This window comes from Balaenoptera ricei, chromosome 17 (assembly GCF_028023285.1).
Source record: "Balaenoptera ricei isolate mBalRic1 chromosome 17, mBalRic1.hap2, whole genome shotgun sequence".
Taxonomy (NCBI): domain Eukaryota; kingdom Metazoa; phylum Chordata; class Mammalia; order Artiodactyla; family Balaenopteridae; genus Balaenoptera; species Balaenoptera ricei.
Window position 1 is genome coordinate 65,088,596 of NC_082655.1, and position 17,349 is coordinate 65,105,944.

The 17,349-nt window shown below is 36.0% G+C and overlaps 1 protein-coding gene across 9 annotated transcripts in view; it reads left to right on the plus strand.

Moving 5' to 3' along the window:
- C17H8orf89 (chromosome 17 C8orf89 homolog) overlaps positions 1-17,349 on the plus strand; it is a 114,107-nt gene that overhangs the window by 9,493 nt on the left and 87,265 nt on the right. For 7 of the 9 annotated variants that reach the window (XM_059901646.1, XM_059901644.1, XM_059901642.1 and 4 more), the window contains exons 2-5: positions 9,109-9,275; positions 10,827-10,980; positions 13,035-13,128; positions 14,465-14,522. In XM_059901646.1, coding sequence (XP_059757629.1) covers positions 9,149-9,275; positions 10,827-10,980; positions 13,035-13,128; positions 14,465-14,522 — 433 coding nt within the window. In that variant the 5' untranslated portion in view covers positions 9,109-9,148. Of the gene's footprint in view, positions 1-9,108; positions 9,276-10,826; positions 10,981-11,346; positions 11,560-13,034; positions 13,129-14,464; positions 14,523-17,349 lie in introns of those variants that run through there. The other 2 variants (XR_009498450.1, XR_009498451.1) reach the window with 2 other exon arrangements.

Below are 17,349 nucleotides of genomic sequence, written 5' to 3' on the forward strand. Positions count from 1 at the left end.
GCTGGAGCTCAGTTTGGTATTTTTTTAACCGTGGAGAGTGCCCAGCGTATCCAAAGGTAGAAGGTGGTGGATGATAAAATCCAGTGTCCCAGCCCCTGAGCTGTGACAGTTAGCAACTCACAGCTGACCTTCTTTCATCTCTACTCTCACCACCACCCTCGCCCTCTCACACCTGTTGTATTGAAGCAAATCGCAAACATTTTATCATTTTATCCATAAATATTTCAGTACGTCTCTCTAAAGATAAGAATTCTTTTAAAAACGCAAACCACTATTTTCAAAACAAAACCCACTATTACACCTTAAAACATTAATTGTAATCCCTTAATGTTACCAAAGATCCAGTCAGTGCTCAGATTTCCATGATGGTCTCATAAAGTATCTTCTTTTTTTTTTTTAACAGTTTATCCAAATGAAGTCCATACATTGCAACTGTTTGCTATGTCTTGTCTCTGTTAATCTATATATTATCCCTCCCATCTCTCTGTTTATTTATAACAATTTATTGGTTGAAAGAACAAGATTATTTGTCACAAGTCGAAACTGCACAATCTGTTAGTTGCTGATTGCATCCCTGTGATGCCATTTAATATGTTCCTTTGTGCTCTATATTTTTTTCTAAATTGATAGTTAGATCTAAAGTCTTGGTCAGCATCATGTTTGTTTGTTTTGGCAAGAGCTGCCTTTGATAAACATTGCTGTATCTGTCCGGAAATATATATATACACACACACACACACACACACACATACATATATACGTGTATATATATATATAGAGAGAGAGAGAGAGAGAGAGAGAGAGGGATTTCAAGGAACTGGCTTATGGGGATTATGGGGGCAGGCTGGCTGGAAACTCTCAGGCAGGAATTAATATTGCAGTTTTGAGGTAGAATTTCCTTCCTCAGGGAAAACTCAGTTTTGTTTTAAAGCCTTTCAGCTGGTTAGACAAGGTCCACCTAGATTTTTGAGGGTAATCTCCTTTACTTAAAATCAACTGGCTGTAGGTGTTCCCCACATCTACAAAATACCTTCACAGCAACACCTAGATTAGTGTTTAATTCAATAGCTGGGTTCTAGAGCCTAACCAAGTTGGCACATAAAATTAACCATCACAGTTGCCAAGATCCGTTAATTAATTAAGATTTGCAAGACTATAACACTGTAATACTATCATTTCTTCATTTAGTAGCTGGGATACTCTGTGAAGAGAAACTTCCCTATCATCATTCATGTGGATAAATGCTTGATTCTTTGCTTATATGACCCAGGTTTCAAATCAAGTTGATTCTTTATTACCCTCCGAAGATGATGAGTGAGGTGTTGTTTTTTTAAAGTATCATTATAAATATTTAATATATTTGTGTACCTTCCAAGTATATTTCATATAACATATACATATTTAATATATTTCAATTCATTACAGTTAATATCTTATTAATATTTATACTCTTAGCTTTGGTTAGTTGGATTCTCTTCAAGTTGGTGACTACCGTGATTGTAGTCATCTTAGATTCCTAGATTTCTGGAGTGAAAAGATGTACTAGGTTCATCTTGTACATTTCCTGTCACAGACCTGGAATTAAGTATTTCTTCAAGGGGCCCTAGCTGTTTTTAGTTTTTGGGGTTTTTTTTAAGTCAGGAATGGGCCCACAATCTAGTTATTAGGTTCAGTGGACAGAGCTAAGAAACACCATTTTTTTTCCTTTTAAGATAAAAGTCTTATACTGATACTTCCAATTCATATTTAGGACTTTGGGGTTTTTAACTTATCATATTGATGTTAGATCTGTATCTTTTTGTTCCACATGATAATACTTGTTCCCATCAGCACTGATATGAATGTTCATTTATTCAAACAGCCATCTTGAACTCTGAAGGTAGATACTGTATGTTCAGGGTGGTGGAGCCGTAAGATAAAAGGAGCCTGGGTCCCTGATACCTTGGCACCATCCCTGTGGGGGGAGAGGGGGGTCTGTCTAAGCTTTTATTTAAGGGAAAATTTCTTGTTTAAGCCACTTGTTTTGGATTTTCTGTCATTTGAAGCTAAATAATACAGGAGCTATAGAGGGGTGGGATAGGGAGGGTGGGAGGGAGACGCAAGAGGGGGGGGATATGGGGATATATGTATATGTATAGTTGACTCACTTTGTTATACAGCAGAAACTAACACAACATTGTAAAGCAATTCTACTCCAATAAAGATGTTAAAAAAAACAAAAACAAGAATAAAAAACAAAAAAAAAAATAAAATTGTGGTGATGGTTGTACACATCTGTGAATATACTAAAAACCATTGAATTGTACACTTTAAATGGATGAATTGTATGGTATGTGATTTATATCTCAGTGAAGCTGTTAAGAAAAATAATAATAATACAGGAGCTACCATGGATTTCCAATTTTTAAAGGATTCATGTATAGTAAATGCATTTAACACTAAAATATTATTGAACTTAGCCTTCTCATTGATAAAGACCTCTAAGAATCTTTCCTTCACATTGCTATGAATATCAATAGTCATTATTGTACTGTAGAATTGTGAAGGTCCCAATTATAGCTGTATTATCCTTTCTTTTTTTTACTTTAGTAATTGGTTTGGTAGGAGTGAATACATTCTTATGTCTGCTTGTTTCTTGTTTTTTTTTTTTTTTGGGCTGTGCCACGTGGCTTGCAGGATCTTAGTTCCCCAACCAGGGATTGAACTCAGGTCCTGGCAGTGAAAGGGCTGCATCCTAACCACTGGACCGCCAGGGAATTCCCTATGTCTGCTTGTTTAAGTAGCGTTTTTTTTCTTAATTGTCTCCAACACATATTTTATATTGGCTGTGATGTGTTATGTGTTAAATTGTGCCCCTCTGCCTCCGCCCCCCAAATTCATATGTTGAAGCCCTAACCCCAGCCTTGGAATGTAACCTTATTTGGAGATAGGGTCTTTACAGAGGTAATCAAATTAATATGAGGTCATTAGTGTGGGCCCTAATATAATATGACCAGTGTCCTTATAAATAGGGGAAATTTGGGCACAGAAATATGTACAGAGGGAAGACAGTGTGAAGACACAGGGGGAAGGGAGTCATCTGCAAACGAAGGAGAGAGGCCTGGAACAGATCCTTCACTCACAGCCCTTAGAAGCAACCAACCCTGTCGATGCCTTGATTTTGAACTTCTAGCCTCCAGAAACATAAGACAATAAATTTCTGGTTTTTTAAGCCACCCAGTCTGTGATACTTTTTTATTGTAGCCCTAACAAAGTAATATATATTTATTGTTTTCTTGGTTCTGTTTCCTTATTCTGTCTGCTATTGTTTAATGATGACATTTTATTTTTTATCTTGGATTTTAAAAAGCAGATGTTCTTGATTCTTACTCTTCCATCTCCCCCAGGAAAATGCTTAATCAATTATTTGCAACTTCTGTGTTTTCAGTGTCTCTTTTTTAATTGTCTTCATCCTCAAAATACTATACCCATGCTCAAGAGTCTCTCGTGTTTAAATATAGCTCTTTAGACATTGTCGTTCTCTAATGAAATTGTTCACTGCTTCCTTTTTCTTAAAACTCTCTTTGCCTTTGATTTTTATCGGCACCCCATCTTGGTTCTTCTGTCTCTTTAACCATTCCTTTTCCATCTTCTTTGTGGTCAACCTATTCTTTGCCTGTCCCTCAAATATTGGTGCCCTTGGACTTGCTCTTATTCTTAACTTTTCACTTATACCCTCCACTAGCCCTGGACAGCCTTATCTGTTCTCAGAACTTTAACTATGCTGATGACTACTAAATCTGTATCTCTTGGCTAAACCCACTCCCACCTCTGGACCACATGTACCTTGAGCTCATTTTATCCACAGCTGAATTTCTCTTCTCATTTAAGCTGGTTCCTCATCCCTAACTCTTAACATCGTGAATGGTGCCAGTCATATACAGTTCCCAGGTCCTCTAGATGCTACCACATTAACCTCTATCCAGTTTGTGTCTCAGTCTGCTTTTTCCTTGGTTTGGGCCCTCACTACCATTCACCTAAACAATTGTAATAGTTTTCTAATTGGCCTTCTCATTCCCATCTGTCTTCTAATATTGCCAAAGTTAAAGCAATATTTTAAAATCTTAGGTCTAGTCCTTCAACAGCTCCCACTGTTTATAGCTGTGGCCTCTAAAATAGGGTGCATGAACCTCAAGGTATGATCCATTGAAAAAGAAAGTAGAATTCCTATAACATATATATTTTAAATTTCAGAAATTTCACCTAGCATAACACCTAGTAAGTACTCAGTAGATGCTTGTTGAATGAATTAGAGCCAAGGCTGGCAAACTTTAGTAAAATAGGTACAGTAAATATTTTAGACTTTGTGGGCCATAGAGTCTCAGTTGCAACTACTCTTGTAGGCCAAAGGAAGCTATAGAAAATATGTACAAATGGACATTTGTTTCTGTGTTCCAGTGTGAATTTACTTACTAAAATAGGTAGCACGCTGGATTTGACCTGGGGACAGTTTGCTGACCCCTGAATTAGAGTATGGGAGAGGGGGAACTGTCTAGTGACAAGATTGCAAAGGTAGGTCGGGAACAGATCCTAGGGGATTCTGTTTGCAAAACTAAAGAGCTGGCAAAATAGAGTTTTGAGTTTTATTTCAATACCAGTGTCAGAGACAGACAATAAATAATGACATATAAATACATTATTATAAACTATGATAAGTGCTGTGAAGAGAATGACAGGATGCTATTAACATGTAGCCAAAAAGCCCAGAAGGCTGCTTGCCCACTCTGTAGTGATACTAACTGAGGCAAGAGCTGGCTGAAAGGTTTTAGCTCTTCTGTTCCCCCTTCTGTTCTCCAGGCGAATAGAGATATGTGAAGAGGTAAGAATCGTCTTTTTAAAAAGCAGCCTTCTGGGCTTTTCACCTACATGTTTATAGCATATTGCCCATATAAGTGTGGGCTCATTTCTGGCCTCTCTATTCTGGTCCATTGAGCTATATGTCTGTTTTTGTGCCAGTACCATACTGCTTTGATTACTGTAGCTTTGTAGTATAATCTGAAGTCAGAGAGCATGATACCTCCACCTTTGTTCTTCTTTCTCAAGATTATTTTGGCTATTTTGGACCTTTTGTGCTTCCGTATACATTTTAGAATTATTGGTGGGCCAGGCTGGGGCCCACAGGATCCTGGGGCTGGTGCCCACCCACTGGTGGGTGAGTCTGGGTCCTAGGCCTAGTTCTGGCCCACTGGTGGGCAGAGCTGGGTCCTGGGGTCTCTGGCTGTAGGACCTTGCGTGTCCCAGGGTTGGTGTGTTGGCCCGCTGGTGGGTTGGACCAGGGCCCTGGGGTCCTGGGGCTGGTGCCTGCCCACTAGTGGGGAAGGCTGGTCCCAGGGCTAATGCTGGTATGCTGGTGTGTGCAGCCGGGTCCTGGGGCAGCTGTGGGCTCAGGGGTTCTTAAGGCAGTCAGCCTGCTGATGGGTGAGGTTGTTTCCCTGCCTGGCCAGTTGCTTGGCCTGAGGTGTCCCAGTAGTGATGTCAAAAGGCTGATGGGCAGGGCTGGTTCCCAGTGCTAATGAACTAGAGGAAGGACTCCAAAAGGGCACTTGCCAGCACCACTGTCCTTGTGGTAGAACGAGCATCCCCGAATAGCTCCCATCAGTTGTGTCCCCAGGGTGAGCTCCAGGGGACTCCTGCCTCTCTAGAAGGTTCTCCAAGATAAGCAGGTGGATCTGACCCAGGCTCCTTTCAAATTACTGCTTCTGCCCTGGGTCCTGGATGTGTGAGATTTTGTGTAGATTTTTAAGAGTGGAGTCTCTATTTCCCACAACCCTCTGGTTCTCCTGAACTTAAGCCCTACTGGCCTTCAAAGCCAAACATTCTGGGAGCTTATCTTCCTGGTGTAGGACCTCCACACTGGGGAGCCCAATGTGGGGCTCAGATTCCTCACTCCCTGGGGAGAACCTCTGCAAACTGTAATTATCCTCCTATTTGTGGGTCACCCACCTGGGGTTATGGGGTCTCAACTGTACCACATCTCTGTCCCTCCTACCCACCTCGTGGTTCCTTCTTTATATCTTTAATTGTAGATCTTTTTCTGCTAATCTTCTGGTGTTTCTCATCAATAGTTGCTCTGTAAATAGTTGTGATTTTGGTGTGTCAGTGGGAGAGGTTGAGCTCAGGATCTTCTTACTCCATCATCTTGGCCACACCTTCTTTAATCCCCATGTTTTCTTTTAGGAGTTTTATACTTTCAGGTCTTAAGTTTATGTCTTTAATTCATTTTGAGTTTATTTTTGTGTATGGTGTAAGATAAGGGTTCAACTTCATTCTTTTGCATGTGGATATCCAGTTTTTCCAACACCATTTGTTAAAGAGACTATCCTTCCCCTATTGTGTATTCTTGGCACTCTTGTCAAAAATCTGTTTACTGTATATGTATGGATTTATTTCTGGAGTCTATTCTGTTCCATTGACCTATATGTCTGTCTTTATGCCAGTATTATATTGTTTTAATTACTTTAGCTTTGTGACATATTTTGAAATCAAAAAGTTTGATGCCTCCAACTTTCATCTTTTTCAAGATTATTTTGGTTATCTGGGGTCCTTTGGGATCCATATTAATTTTTATTTATTTATTTATTTAAATTGAAGTATGGTTGATTTACAATACTGCATTAGTTTCAGGTGTACAGCAGAGTGACTCAGTTATACATGTAAATGTATATATCTGTATTCTTTTTTTTCAATTCATTTCCATTATAGTTTATTACAAGATATTGAACATAGTTCCCTGTGCTATACAGTAAATCCTTGTTGTTTATCTATTTTATATATAGTAGTGGGCATCTGTTAATCCCATACTCCCAATTTATCCCTCCCCCCTCTTCCCCTTTGGTAACCATATGTTTGTTTTTTATGTCTGTGAGTCTGTTTCTGTTTTGTAAATAAGTTCATGTGTACTTTTTTTTAGATTCCACATATGTGATATGGTATAATATTTGTCTTTGTCTGACTTACTTCACTTAGTATGATAATCTCTAGGTCCATCCATGTTGCTGCAAATGGCATTATTTCATTCTTTTTTATGGCTGAGTAATATTCCATTGTATATATATTTACCACATTTTCTTTATCCATTCATCTGTCGATAGACATTTAAGTTGCTTCCTTGTCTTGGCTATTGTATATAGTGCTGCTATGAACATTGTGGTGCCTGTATCTATTCTAATTAGAGTTTTCTCTGGATACATGCCCAGGAGTGGGATTGCTGGATCACATGGTACCTCTATTTTTAGTTTTTTAAGGAGCCTCCATACTGTTTTCCATAGTGACCGCACCAATTTACATTCCCACCAACAGTGTAGGAGGGTTCCCTTTTCTCCATACCCTCTCCAGCATTTATTATTTGTAGACTTTTTTTACGATGGCCATTCTGACTGGTGTGAGGTGATAACTCATTGTAGTTTTGATTTGCATTTCTCTAATAATTAGGGATGTTGAGCATCTTTTCATGTGCCTGTTGGCCATCTGTATGTCTTCTTTGGAGAAATGTCTATTTAGGTCTTCTGCCCAGTTTTTAATCATATTGTTTGTTTTTTTGATGTTGAGCTGTGTGAGCTGTTTGTGTATTTTGGAAATTAAGCCTTGTCGGTTGCATCATTTGCAAATATTTTCTCCCAGTCTGTAGGTTGTCTTTTTGTTTTGTTTATGGTTTCCCTTGCTGTGCAAAAGTTTATGAGTTTGATTTGTTTACTTTTGCTTTTATTTCTATTGCCTTGGGAGACTGATCTAAGAAAAAACTCCTACAATTTATGTCAGAGAATGTTTTGCCGATGTTCTCTTTTAGGAGTTTTATGGTGTCATGTCTTATATTTAAGTCTTTAAGCCATTTTGAGTTTATTTTTGTGGATGGTGTGAGGGAGTGTTCTAAATTCATTGATTTACATTCCATATGAATTTTTTAATTGTTTTTACTAAAATTTTTAATTCTTTTGCATTGGCATTTTGATAAGGATTGCATTGAATCTCTGTAGATCATTTTGGGTAATGTGGATATTTTGACAATATTAAGTTTTCCAGTCCATAAGCATGGGATGTCTTCCATTTGTATGCATCTTCTTTAATTTCTTTTATCAATGTTTTATAGTTTTTCAGCATACAAATCTTTTACTCCCTTAGTTAAGCTTATTCCTAAGTAGTTTACTCTTTTCGATGCTATTATAAATTGGATTGTTTTCCTAATATCCTTTTCAGATAGTTTGTTGTTAGTGTATAGAAATGCAAGTGACTTTTGTTTGTTGATTTTGTATCCCTCAGTTTTCCTGAATTCCTTTATTAGTTCTAACATTTTTTTGTGGAGTCTAGAGTTTTCGATATATATAAGATTATGCCATTTGAAAACAGGGACAGTTTTACTTTTTTCTTTCCAATCTAGATGCCTTTTCTTTCTAATTGCTCTGGCTAGGACTGCCAATACTATGTTGAATGGAAGTTGTGAGAGTGGGTATCCTTGCCTTGCTCCTGATCTTAGAGGAATGCTTTCAATTTTTACCCTTGATTATGTTAGCTATGGGCTTTTCATATATAGCCTTTTTTATGTTGAGATAATTTCTCTCAGTTCCTAGTTTGTTGAAAGTTTTTATTATGAAAGTATGTTGAATTTTATCAAAAGCTTTTTCTGCATCTATTGAGATGAGCATGTGATTTTTTTAATCTTTCATTCTATAATGTGGTATATCATATTAACTAATTTTTGTATGTTGAACCATCCTTGCATCCCAGAGATAAATCTCACTTGGTCATGGTGCATAATGGTAGTATTTTTGAGAGAATCCTAAGCATTACATTGTCATGTACATGATAATTTGCTGTTGAACTTTAGATTTTTTTATATTGCCAAATATCTGTAACCTCAAATTTGAAAGAATTCATTAAAATATAAAATATTTAAAAGAAAAAAGTCTTACAATTTATTTTAGCTATGTTCTTAAAGGCCTCTTGCTTTAAAATCCCAAGAATATGTATTTACATGTAATAAGTAAACTTTTCATTTAAATCTATGTTAGTATTTAATTTGTAAGATGGAAAACAATTTGTTTTTCTGTATTTTGTGTCCTGAATCTGGTGCAGCATCTTACTTTCATCAGCACTGTTGAAAAAAGAAGAAAAAATGCCAATGCTGCCTCCTGAAATCAAATTTGAACCTTCTAATGTCACCAGAAATTCCCTTGACAGTTGTTTTCTTTTTGAGAGAAGTTGGAGGAAAGCAGTTTTAGAAACACAAAAGATGAGGAAAGGTAACTTCATTTTACTCTTATTTTACTTACAAAAATATAGAAGTAGTACCTTGAATTTACATGTACTTTTTTAATCAGTCAAGAGACATTAAATAATTTTTGTAACATTTAGGTAAGAAGTATAATACCGTAGGCTTATGGAAAAGAAAAATGGAAGCAGATTAGGAATAATTTACTTAAGGTAATTCTCTAACTCATGATAAAAAACAAATTCTAAAGAACTACTCTTGATATCAGTGCACTGCTACCTCTGTTGGATCATACTTCTTTTTGTAAGTCATGTTTGTTTTTAAATACCTCAAGTTGGTATTTATATTTTAAGAAACCCAAATCTTTAACAGCACCTTTTTGTATTAATAATTCTAACCCAAACTTTATTTTTTGAGTGAGCTATGTGGAAAATATCTTATATCTTATAGTTGCTCAATAAAGACTAATTTCAGAACTTTTGACTTGTATATGAGTGTAATAACTTTCCCCCTTAATTTCAAATTATAATTGTATTTCTTGTTTATACTGAATTTTGCCTTTGGCTTTATTAATGGAGATAGAATTCTTGAAAACAGCAAATTTCAAACTCCCCAGCCATTTCATCACTCCTGGTTTTGAGTGTGTTACTGTATTTTTTCGACGTTTTTACTAGATTCCTATTAAAGATACACCAGTTTATCTGTTCTCCTACCTCCAAATCTAATTACTGAAAAGAAACTCTACATGATTTTGATCAAGAGAAACTATTTTTTCCAAAAAAGAATAATCAAAGGTTGAAAAATAGCATTTTGAGCATTTAATATTACTCTAGTCCCATTAAATACTATTTCTATTGCTATGCTAGATTTACTTAGTAGAGAAAGCTTAGAAAACAATTCTCTGTTTAAAAATCATCCAAACCTTTAATCTCTTAATCTTCTTTTTCCATTTACTGTCTTCATTTTGAAGTTTTTTTTAAAAAAAGAATAATTTGAACAACCTCTTATACCAGTGATACCTGAGGTCAGTAGAAGAAGCCCTCCTGATGCTTCAGATGTTGCTGTTTGTAGATTTGATGTGGGATTTTGCAGAGTGAGAGTTAAAATCAATGCCTGAAATGGAATTCTTTTCTCTCTCACTGCTAGCTCCGATAATCATGCATTTGTACCTCTTGATTATCTACACAAAAGCAGGAAGGTGAAAGGATTTAAAGTAACAGATATTAAAAGATTCTTGAAAGTGCTTTTAATCTGTCTTTCAATGTGAATGTATCTGATGTTCTGGGAATTCTGATTAAACAAAATAATGAGGGACAGTGATGACTATGGGAGATCTGTGAAGCTGCCTTCTTCCTTCTTCTAATAGTTCTTAGCCCCTTAATCAGCTCTTGCCTGCAATCCCCATCCTCGGAATTGAAAGGTATTCTCTTGGGAAAGATGCTAGCTCAATTACAGTAGCTTAATTTTATTTTCTGAATGACTGATTTGGTATATTTATTATACATTTTAGTATATAGTAAAAAAAATTTTATACATTTAATTAAGAAGTAATACAGATGGTCATTATACTATTTTTAATTAGAATACACCACAGCATTTGGTCTAGAAGAATTCAAAGAATGTGTCAAAATGCCATATTTACCAGGATTGCCAAATTGCCAGAAAAGTGTAAGTTCCACTCCGCTAGCGGTTCATAAAAGACCCCTGCATGCTGATACCGAGATGCCTCCTGTCAGGTAGGTCATTTCTTTTCGATTCTCTTCTGTTGAATATTTATTTACAGTAACACTGCTGAATGTAGAGGTTTTTCTGAGGTGAATTAGAGGTGAATCTAATTCTTTCTTGCCTACTATTTTTTGCATAAAGGATTTAATTTTTAAAAATCTCAATTAGCGATTTTATTCAGTTTGACCAGTAGGTACTTTTTTCTGTTTTCAAGTGACATTGCCAGAAGGAATTTAAGGACTTAAAAAAATCTTTATTGCTCTAGCATAGATTGCTCAAGAGAATATTGGAATTTTTAGCAATATAAATAAATGAACTCTTTGCAATATTAACAGGTTTCTGTACCCTGAATAGAGAACCTTGTGTTTCATTTCTAGTTTGACTGAAGTGGTGTGAGGGGAGATCCTGAATGAGATGTCAGCCTAATGAAGACCTTGCATTGCTATCAGATGAAATGAGTTTATCAACCAGAAAAGTCCCATTGACTTTGAGTACTGGCATTTAAACACATTATGATAAACACCTTTCCTACTATAAATCAGATTGCCTGACATAGCATTAAAAGAAAACTTCTTTCTCCAAAGGGACCTGTAAGTTAGTAAGAGAGTCTCATATCCTATTTGGTTTCTGCTTTGATTTATTTATTTATTCATCAAGTATTTATTGAATGCCTAGTACTAATTCATTTTGCCAGCCTAAAAAAAGATGAAGCATTTATAGCAGTCTGAGTTGTAACTCTCTTTAGGGGAGGATGTATATTTTCATATTATCTCCTGCCATAGTGTGCTTTGAAGTCATCTAGTTATACATAGCACACACATATTGGAATTTCAGAATATATTTCTTGAGTTTTCCACTAGTATTATTGGTCTTGTTAATTACTCTGGAAACAAATTTTGGTAATATAAATAAATAATTAGAATATACTGAAAATGAAAAGTTGTGGATAGTTTACATCTAAATTATGAAAATAAATAAGAACTTTGTAGAAAATTTGGGGAAAAAATAAAAATAATTATTCGATAATTTATCCATCCTAACATATCCATTTTTATTGTTGGAGGTTCTCTTCTATCCTCCTTCATTTTGGATTTTTATTGGAGTTGTGGTTTTAGTGTACTTACAATTTTTTATTCTGCCCTTTTTTACTTAATATTACACGTATGCATTTTTTTCATGTTACGACATAATCTTCAAAGAGTCTTTACTGGCCACATTATATTTCATTGTTAGAGCCATAGTTTATTTAATTTTATTTAATTTCCCTATTGTTGGACTTTCAAGTTGCTTTGACCGTTTTTTGGTTTTGCAAATAACACCATAATGAACAATAACATACATAAAGCTTTTCCCATCATTTTTAATATCATTCGAGGACAGATTGTCAAGCTATAAAAATATAAAAAGCAAAATTACTCTTTCTGAAGTGAGGTTATGATGAAATAAGGCAGAATCAGAGATGATGGAAGAGAGATTGTGAGTTGCTAGTGGAGTAGATGGTAGCAGTTAAAGAGGAGGGATGGCAGGGATGTAGAAAGAAGAGACACTATTGGAAACATGAATATGAAACCTACTTAAGTACAGTGAGTTTCCATTGTTACCGAGACACCTGTATCCCTGACGCTCAGCTCACTCTTGACCTCCGGGCAAAAGTATGTAGGGCTGTCTATGGCTATGGACTTGTCTCAGTACAGACCAGTGTTGCTACCCTTCTTTCAATGCATATGATCATCTTAAAGAAACTGGAAACCCGGAAAGCACCAACAATTAACCCATTGGGCCTCTAGATTTTAAGTCTTCAATTTGCTTCCTTTTTCATCCAATTTCAGTTCATTATTTTTTTCATTTGCAATTTGGCTGTTTGTGAAATGATCCCTTAACATTTTATGTTGACTTGAGTGTGAATTTACTTAATTTAATGAAGAATAATTTGACTATATTATATTCGTGTTATGACAAGTGTTCTTCAGACACAAAGTGGAAGAGTGGTGGCTGAGTGTCACACTGCTTATGAACTGCTTGGCGAACGTAAGTGTTGGTTCTTTTCCCTGCGTCTTTATTTTAGCCATTCTACTGAGAACATGTCGGGTTGCCTACAAGTATTTTATTCTCCTCTGCATATTGAACAACGCCCTGTGAAAGAACAGTCTTGGCAAAGCAGGGAAGTACTAATTTTTGTCTGTCTTGTATATAACCCCGTATCCTTTTTTTTTTTTTTTAATCTCCATATGTGGATATTTGATTTAAAAACTCTGATAAAAGTTTAATGTGTTTTTAAATTTCTTAAATGATAAAATTTTTCATTGAATCTCAAGGCATACTTTGGTAATATAACTGAAAATAGTCTTAGAGGTGAAGTGCATTTAAAAATTACAGCTGACTATCCTGCGGTATGACAAACTGCCTCTAGCTGGCAGGCTAGCAGACCTGAAACGATGATTTGTGCGTTTAATTCCCTTAAATTAATATCATGAAACTGAAGCAACATGACCTCTCAACTCGCCAGTGTTATCTTTAAAAGTTCCATGCAGCCAATACGCAAAGATATTTGTTCTGATATTAGACACTGTTTTAAAAAAATGGATGTTCTATGTTTTTTGAAGGACAAGAAGCCCTTCACGCTAAGGAGATGAATCATAGAATTTCAGTTATCAGTCAGTGGGTGGAAGAGAATCTGAGGAGTGTCCCTAGGGACCACTAAAACCTTATCACATAACAATCATTAAGGCTGGTCTTGAGTTCCAAACCTCAGTGTGAATACTAGGTCGGCTCATCTTGACTGTACCCATATTTGACAACTAGGAAATGTGATGTTGCCATGGTAATAAGTTGCTAGGATACCTCCAAGCAGCCGTGTAAGCTGACTTCATTAAACTGTATCACATGGATTAAGAACTAATATATGTTTTGATTGAATAGAGAACAAAAAAAAAAAAGTTATAGCTGACTTCTAAAGTTTAATGAAGTTACAAGAAATTTGGAATTCTTATGGGTTATCTCGCCCACAGCAGATTCAATCGTGACATATTTCCTCTAATAACCTACTCATTATCTAGATCTATTCCAATAGGAACAAAAGTTAATTATGACAAAACTCAGATTGTGGTAATTAATAGGTAAAAAGAGCACAAATAACTGATAATTGGTATCTGGCCTATCTAGATACTCTGTTCATCTAATCTTGAGTCCCTTCCTCTAGCATTTCCTGAATCATGATTAGTGATAAGATAAAGGTGGGAAAAGTCAGACCTAACACTCATCCACTGGTAAAATTTATTAACAAAAATTGAGATAGTGAGTTGGTTCATATCTGCTTCTGATTGGATTATTTGTGATGGAAGGAGTTTCCTTCCCTTAACGTTTATTTAATTTTCATATGATGTCCTTCAACAAGTGAATTTCACTGAAAGCAAGCTTCTTATCTCTTACTGTATTTAAAAAAAATAATGTACCCTGGATTTATGTAAGAGTGAATTTATGATAATCTATAATTTTAGGTTAAAGAAGACTAAGCCAACATGTACTGTGGCACCACTTCAGGAGAAATCAAAAGGTAGGCTAGATCATCTTTTTCTCCTACCTTTCTGATACATTTAATCAGAATTTTGTTTTTCAAAAACAGACACTGTTGAGTCAGTTAGTTACACTTTTAATGATGCCTACAAGATTTTGGAGAATTTCCTGGCAGCTCTGATATCTATACTTACTGCCTCATTCCTTGCTTCACGTGTTACAGATTCATGGGGCGACATACTAAAAGAACTATTTATGGCATGTGACATAGTGCATTTGTCTAGCATTTATGCTCTCCAATAAATTCTTAGCCATTTCCTGAAGTAATTTTACCCAAAGTCAATGGTGAAGATTCTTGAGCTGTATAGTCAAACATTTTTCATTTTGTCATTATATTTTCTTACCTTCTGTTGATTATTATCTAAATAGGATTTTTCAACAGTGACAGTATTAACATTTTGGACTGGATAATTCTGCTGTGGGGGTCTGTCCTGTGCATTGTAGGATGTTTAACAACATCCATGACCTTTACTCACTAGATGCCACTAGCACCTCTCAAGGTGTGGTAATCAAAAATGTCTCCAGATGTTGCCCAATGTCCTTGGGGTGGCAAAATCACCCTCAATTGAGAACCACTGTTTTAAGCATCACATCTTTAACATTATGTGTTATCTGTCACTTGTCCTTCAGACTATCAAACGTTTCATCCTTTACCTGTGCACAACAGTTATTTCCTTACCAGCATAACATGTTTTAAACCTTACTTATTTTTAATTTTTGTCATAATCATAGTTGTCTTCTTATAGTACATTCATCACTTCCATGATTTTGCACTTATGGAGTAATGGAGTTAATAGAGCACCTCCAAACAAACAACAAAAATGAAAATTACTAAGTAAGACTTATATTGAGATTGTCAGTGGCAGTCAGATTGATTTGTTAGCAGCTTTGTAAGTTAGTCTGTGGAAGTTCATAAAGTTAAATGTTCATGAACTTCTTGGATATTTCCTTTATCTGAATTTCCATAAGCTATAAACAACTTCTGTAATCAACAGGTAACATGAAATAAAAATATAAATGTTAATTAGAACAAAAGACATTTGTTTTGCATCTTGGCCCAAATGAATATTTGCCTGCCTATTTTCCAGTAGGCCAACTTTATGGTTCTTTTGGGCTGGGTACTATGTCTTATTCACCTTTGTATCTCTGTAGTGCCTGTACCAATCCTACAACATATGGAGTCTTCAGTAAATATCAATACTTGTTGCTTTTCCTTCAGAGTCATATAAGAAGGCAGTTCATTCATTCATTCATTGACCAAACATGAATTTAGCATCTACTCTGTGCCATTCATTGTTCTAGTTCTTAGGCTTAGAGTACGTCTCTCAACAAAACACAGATCCCTGCCCTTGTGGAGCTTACATTCTAGTGAGAGAATACAGCCAACAAACATTAAATATAATAAACAAATCCATCACACAGTATATTAAAATACATACTATTTTTTTTAAACTTATTTAAAAAATTTTTATTTTATTTTATTTTTATTATTTCTGGTTGTGTTGGGTCTTCATTGCTGTGCGCAGGCTTTCTCTACTTGCGGTGAGCGGGGGGCTACTCTTCGTTGCAGTGCGCGGGCTTCTCACTGCAGTGGCTTCTCTTGTTGCAGAGCACGGGCTCTAGGTGCATGAACTTCAGTAGTTGCAGCATGTGGGCTCAGTAGTTGTGGCTCGCGGGCTCTAGAGCACAGGCTCAGTAATTGTGGCACGTGGGCTTAGTTGCTCCACGGCATGTGGGATCTTCCCAGACCAGGGATCGAACCCATGTCCCCTGCATTGGCAGGCGGATCCTTAAACACTGTGCCACCAGGGAAGGCCCAATTCATAGTATTTTAAAAGGTGGAAGTGCAGTAGAAACAGCAACAAAAAATAGAACAGGGTAAGGTAGATCAGGAGATCTGGGGAGAGAAGGATGATTTACAGTTTTAAATAGGGTGGGTGACAGTAATATTTGGGCAAAGATTTGAAAGAGGTGAGGGAGTTAAACTCTGGGAAAAAGTTATTCTCTTGGGGCCAGCAAAGGTCCCAAGGCAGGATGGTACCTGACCTGTTGGAAAAAACATCAGGAGTCAAGTATGGCTAATCTCAGAGGGTGGAAGATGAGGTAAGAAAGGTAATGGAGTATCTGACCATGTGGGGCCCTGAAAGGGACTTTATATTTAACTTTGATTGAAATGAGGAGCCATTACATGATTTTAACAAAAGAATGATTTTAATGTGATCTGGTTTAAATTTTGAAGGGATCATGTGGTCACACCTTTCAAAAAAATGGCCCAGAAAACTTCCATCTCTGATTATGATGGAATAACTTATACCAGACCAACTTTACTAACAAGAATTCGCATAAGAGCTAATCATAAAAAATAATTTAAATATATTTTATGATATATAAAATAAGTATAAAAGTAATATATTACATATATATTAATATACAGTAAAAACATTTTTTAAAAAAATATAAAAGTATTTTAAAAACAATGTTTTCAGGTGTCAAGAGCAATCATTTCCAACTCAAAAGGCTGAGATTCTGAAGGAATAAATGCAGAGAACTGAGCCCAAATATCTGTGAGCAAATTCCCCAACAGGTGTTTGCCTGTTTCTAAGTGACATGTATGCTGGGTAATATTTTAGGACATGAAGCAGAAAATAGCTTCTTGGAGGCTAAAGGACTGAGCAGAGATTTCAGAACTTAGCATTTGCTGGGGAGACAGAGGTGGGAGTTGAAGGGAGTTTAAGGCTTGTCAAGATGGAAAGCCCTTGGCAAACATAAGCTTTCAGTTGAAACTGTTGAAGAGCTACACACTATAA